Source organism: Aythya ferina (assembly GCF_964211825.1).
Source record: "Aythya ferina genome assembly, chromosome: 32".
NCBI classification, from domain to species: Eukaryota; Metazoa; Chordata; class Aves; order Anseriformes; family Anatidae; genus Aythya; species Aythya ferina.
This window is the reverse complement of record NC_140329.1, coordinates 857,614-863,554: the sequence shown is the minus strand read 5'-3', so window position 1 is coordinate 863,554 and position 5,941 is coordinate 857,614. Positions and strand designations below refer to the sequence as shown.

Here is a 5,941-nt window from a genome sequence, read left to right as displayed (position 1 = left end):
ACATTGGACTGTGCTTGGTTCAGCTCTCATGTTCAGAGGTGATTTTTTTTCCTTAACCTCATTTGAAATTTAAAATTTCCAACGGTGAGCAGAGAAGCACTCCAGAAGCTCCTTTCCACACCCAGGAAGGGAATAATGCACCCAGCAGTGCTCCTGAGAGAGGTCGGGACACAGGATGGGAGGCACTGTGAGCTGCAGTTCCAGGCACTGATACTGAGCCCTGGTTTTCGGGTCTCCCAGCAGGTGCTGCCAGTGCCTGCAGCCTCCAGAGTCCCCCAGCCCTGTGGGCGGCACGGGGTCTGGTCCTGATCTTTGGGAGCTGCGCTGGCTGCAGAGGGGCTGCCAGAAGCGCTGGGGCTGGTGCTGCCCACCCTCACATCCTGCCCCAGGTGTCTCTTGGTCTCTGGGATCATTGCTGTGACTGAGGGGAGAGGCAGGCCTGGCTGGGGCCTGGCAGTAGTTTTGGGGTGGTGGCCTTGTGGGAACTTGCTGCAGTGCTGTGGCTCCTGTCCACAAGCCTGTCTCTGGGCTGACCCAGCACCACTGCCCCACACACAGCCACAGATCCCAACAGGAGGAAGGAGCCAGACATCTCCAAGACCATCTCCCACCTGGGATTTTGTACTTTGCCTTTGGTTGATGCCACCAATACTGAGCTTTAAACAGAAAGCATCAAGAAGTGAAAAAGTCCCATTTAATTTATATACAGCTCTTACTTTGCTACAAGAAAGTCCACATTGATACACACTTTTAAACAGGCTTGGACGGGCTTCATCTGACACAATGCATGTTCATTCCTCAATATCAGTGGTAGGAGTGAAAGGATTTGGGGGGGGGGGGGGTGGTGAAAAGCAGAAGCACCAACAGTTAAAAATAATGAAATATGAAAACAAGACAAAATATAATAATGGAAAAGAAGGCAACACAAGGTTTGAATGGATACAGAGGGTCACCTTTGGAGAGATATGGGACATTTATGATTCCTGAAAAATGTCCATAAAAGCACTTTCACAATAGCATCCTTTAGTGCTTGCATCCTCATGCTGTAGATGAGGGGGTTCAGTGCTGGGGGAACCACAGAGTAAAGAACTGCCACCACCAGGTCCAGGGTTGGAGAAAAGATAGAAGGGGGCTTCAGGTAGGCAAACACACCAGTGGTGATTAACAAAGAGACCACGACCAAATGAGGGACACATGTGGAAAAGGCTTTGTGCCGTCCCTGCTCAGAGGGCATCCTCTGCACAGTCCTGAAGATCTGAACATAGGAGAAAACAATGAAAACAAAACAACCCAAGAACAGAAAACTACTAAATGTGAGAAGTCCAAGATCCCTATGGTAGGAATGTGAGCAGGAGAGCTTTAGGATCTGAGGGATTTCACAGAAGAACTGGTCCACGGCATTTTCTCCGCAGAGGGGCAGGGAAAATGTATTGGCAGTGTACAGTACGGCATTGAGAAAGCCACTGCCCCATGCAGCTGCTGCCATCTGGGCACAAGCTCTCCTGTCCAGGAGGATCCCATAGTGCAGGGGCTTGCAGATGGCAACGTAGCGGTCATAGGCCATGATGGTAAGAAGGGAATAGTCTGATGACATCATAAAGACAAACAGAAATTCCTGTGCAATGCATCCTGCATAGGAAATGCTCCTGGTGTTCCAGAGGGAATTGGCCATGGCTTTGGGGACAGTGGTGGAGACAGATCCGAGGTCGAGGAGGGCGAGGTTGAAGAGGAAGAAGTACACGGGGGTGTGGAGGTGGTGGTCACAGGCTATGGTGGTGAGAATGAGGCCATTGCCCAGGAGGGCAGCCAGGTAGATGCCCAGGAAGAGCGTGAAGTGCAGGAGCTGCATCTCCCGTATGTCTGCAAATGGCAGGAGGAGGAACTCGGTGATGGAGCTGCTGTTGGACATGTGCTGCCTGTTGGGTATGGAGATCTGTACAGGCAGTAAAAGATAACGACATGTTAGGACAGGTTTCTCTGAGTGAAGCCTATGTCATTTCTTTTAGACCTCCCCTGCCATACTCAAATGTTTTTTGCTTCTCTGCTGGAATCTTTGGTTTAGCTCCATGACATGAGCTTCATTTTTAAGGTTTAGTCTTGAATGAGGAACAGGGTGCTCTGGTGCTGGTCTCGCAAGGGAATCAGTCCTGACCCAGTGCAGGGAGTACATAGGAACATGGCAGGAGGGCAAGGTTTTATTTTCAGATTTTGTCATATGAAATCCCTTCTTACACAAAAAGGAATAGAATCACAGAATGGCTTGGGTTGGAAGAGACCTTACAGATAATCTAGTTCCAGACGCCTTGCCGTGGGCAGGGATGCTACCCACTAGATCACGATGCCCAGGACCTCATCCAACCTGGTCCTGAACACCTCTAGGAACAGGACATTCACAGCCTATCTGGGCAATATGTTTCAGTACCTCACCTCCCTTTGAATGAAAAATTTCCTCCGAATCTCTAATAAAAATCTCCCCTGTTTTAGTTTAAAGCCATTCCACTGATCCTGTCATTATCTGATTGATCAAAAAGTAGATCTCCATGTTTTTTTATAAGACCCCTTTAAGTACGGAAAAGCTGCAGTGAGGTCACCCTGCTCAGCCCCAACTCTCTCAGCCATTCTTCGAAGGGGAGGTGCTCCAGCATGCTGATCGTCTTCATGTCAGCATGTTAACATCTGCATTCTGCTGCTACATAATGTAGTTGGCAGAAAGGAGTTTTAGGGGCAATTTTTAATACACATTCTCTTCCCACTCTTCATGCCCAGTGTTCTCAGAAGTCAGAAATCCTGAGCATTTCTGTTGCACTCACAGTGAATGGCTGTGAGACCTGAGAGGCAAAGGGATTCCCTGTGGCTCAGAGCAGAGTGAGGGAGCTGGCTGGACTTGTCCCCAACTGCCTGAGCTTTTGTAGATGGAGGGCAATCACATTTATGTTACCCTGAAAAGAAGCCAAATGCTGCTGAGACCAGATGAATCCACGGCCAATCTGTCAATGCCCAGCCTTTCTCAAGGTACCTGAACCACCAGCACCACACCTCTAGTCAAGGACACCGATCATTCATTTCACCAACCCAACAGTTGCATGTAGCATCTCTCTGCTTCTTCCCCGGGTTTCACATAACACGGAGATGCTATGGAAAAGATTTGCAGCCTGCAGGACAGCTCACAGATTGAAAGGACACCCAAGGAGATAACCAAATGACCTGGTGATGGTCCTTCATGAAGGGAAAGTCAACTCTCTCCCCAGCCTCACAGACTGCATTGCCCACAACCCCCAGGCAGCTGACCCCCTCTGCAGTTGCAGCACAGGTGGAAATGGGCAAGTGGCTGGAGAGATGCACCTCTGCTCTGCTGGAGCTCTGGCTGCAGAAGACATTATCCATGCCTTGGACTCATGGCTGTGAAGGCAGAGGCTTTTCTGGATGGGAGAGGAGGCAAGGGGGCATGCTCAGAGGAAGGGGTCTGCACTGAATGGAAAAAAAATATGGAGAATTCTGATGAATTCTCTCTCTGACAAGACTTCTTATTAACCTTCCCCTCATTCCCTGATCATATCCCTGATACATGAAGGTTTTCTTTCTGGGAGCTGTTTCCCTGTCTTATTTCTGTTTCTGCTCACAGCCTCATCCAAATCTGTGCACAGTAATCTTTGCCCTTCAGAAACCTGCCAATATGCAAGAGACTGCTTAGCTGCTTGTGCATCTTTGCAGGTGGAAAAGGACCTGTCAGAAAGCCCAGATGGGGTCAGCAAAGTTGATGCTGTTTCCTTCAATATGAAGAGGAGAGGCTGAAGGTACGTTTGGGGCAGCTCACAAACATACCGATCATCAAAGTTCCAGTTCAGGAGTCTCAGCAATCTGCTCATATTTACAGCTCCTCTTCGATTTCTTCCTGCTTCCCCTCCCTTCCAGTAGAGTAGGTAACTGAAAAGAGGGCAGAAAATCCCTATTTTGACCTTGCTTGCTTAGAAAAATTGCTTGGGAAATGCCCTTGATGTACAATGGATCTGTGAGCAGGCTGCCCCAGGCAGCAGCCTCCTGCCAGCAGCAGGACACTGCCCTGCTGGGGGGGCTCCTTCCACCCGCAGCTTCTCCCCGCAGTGCCCTGGGCAGCTCCCCGGGCAGGCTGAGTGCTGAGCCTGGCAGGTGGCAGAGGCCCTGCCCCGCCACACAGCCCCTGGGGCACAGCAGGGACCCTGCTCTGCACCACAGCCCTGGACACCCCTGCTTGCACCCCCAGCTTCACAGCCTGCAGCCAGCCTGTGACAAAGGAGCTCTAAGGGCCTCCATGCTGACCCTGCAGGAGGGAACCCCTGCTCTGGAGCATGTCCTTCTCTGTATTAAAGAAATATGCAGTGTCTCCAGACTGTGCTGCTCTAGGACAATGGAGGTCTAGGACACCTCCAGGATATTCCAGTGCATTGCAATGCACTTAAACTTACCATGTTAGGGGTTGCTAGAATTGCTTCTCCAGTGTATTCTCAGCTTTCTAACACTCCACAAAGTCTTAAACATCTCTCCCTTCTCTCCCCTCCCCGTGCCAACCACAGGCAGTGCCCCCAGGCCTGCTGTGCTGTGCACAGGAGCTGCTACTGGGCAGAGCTGTCTCTCTGCAGCGCTGCCCGCTTGCCACGAGCTCCCCTTGGGCCCAGGAGCCCGGCCCAGCTCAGCAGCAGAGGCCCAGCCCAAGGCCTCCCTTGCTCTGCCCCCCACCAGGCTCCCTGCACATGGCCCTGGGGCTCCAGGGCTCACAGCTCCTTGAAGACAGCAGGGTCTCTCCTGGGGAACACACTTGAAAGCAGACAAAGCAAACACTGACTGGCCCTCTCTAAACACTGTGCTGACTGATTCCTGTAGCAGGAATTGCCCTACCTGTGTGCAGGGCTATGGGACTTGCCAAAGTTCCTTTCTGTTGTTCAACTTATTCATCAGTGAAGTGGATGATGTAACAGAGTGCACCTTCAGCAGCTTTGACACAAAGCTGGGAGGAGTGGCTGGTACCCCAGAGGGCTGTGCTGCCATTCAGACGGACCCTGACAGGCTGGAGAGATAGGTTGAGAGAAACCCCATGAAGTTCAACAAGGGCAAGTGCAGGGTCCTGTCTCCTTCCTAGGGAGGAAAACCCCCAGCACCAGTACAGGCTGGGAATGACCTGCTGGAGAGCAGCTCTGCAGAGAAAGACCTGGGAGTCCTGGGAAACATAAGGCTGAGCACAAGTCAGCAGTGTGCCCTTGTGGCCAAGAAGGCCAACGGGATCCTTGGGTGCATTCCAAAGAGTGTTGCCAGGAGGCCAAGGGAGGTGATCCTCCACCTCTACTCAGCCTTTACTAGTGCTTGGTGTTATTCCTCGCTAGGAAGGAGACACCACCTTTTCTTTGTGGTATCAAATGCATGAGAATCCTGACAGGGTCAGAAAAGTGGCCATTTAGTTGCAGAATAAGTAATACGGCTGAATTCTCCTGAAACGCTGCTTGTTGCTTAACAGAGTGGCACACTGCCATAGTCATGGTGACAGCCTGGCAGCTTTGTGCCTGCATATTACTGTGAGATCAGCCAAATGGGATGAAGGATTTCTTGCTCGTCACTTCCGTTGAGAGATGGGTTTTGCCTCTCAGCAGAAGCTATCATGGCCACATGTCACCTGGGCAACCTCTGTGAGTGGCATGCAGCCTTGGGGCCCAAACCTGTGCAAAGACTTGCTTCTCTTGCTTTCCAATATCCACTGTCATTCATTCCAAGCCAAGCAACCCAAGGCCTTCACCAGAGCTGGTCATCAGGGAAAAGCACTTCCAGGACTCCTTGCAACAGACTGCAATAATTCTGCTATAGCTTATGTCAATCGTGAGTGCCTGGAGGGTTTTGGACTCTTCTAGAGGTGAATTTGGAGTATGGGAATGCTCTATAGAAATACAAAAGAGCTTTGATATTTTAGCTTGTGCTC

General features: G+C 50.9%; 1 protein-coding gene across 1 annotated transcript; it reads right to left on the bottom strand.

Annotated features, from left to right (window-relative positions):
* Positions 1-949: 949 nt before the first annotated feature.
* Positions 950-1,909, bottom strand: LOC311425589 (olfactory receptor 14A16-like; the record flags this gene model as incomplete). Its single annotated transcript, XM_084501530.1, has 1 exon — positions 950-1,909. The coding sequence occupies one exon, from the start codon at positions 1,907-1,909 to the stop codon at positions 950-952; it is 960 nt and encodes a 319-aa protein (XP_084357656.1).
* Between the last annotated feature and the right edge of the window lie 4,032 nt (positions 1,910-5,941).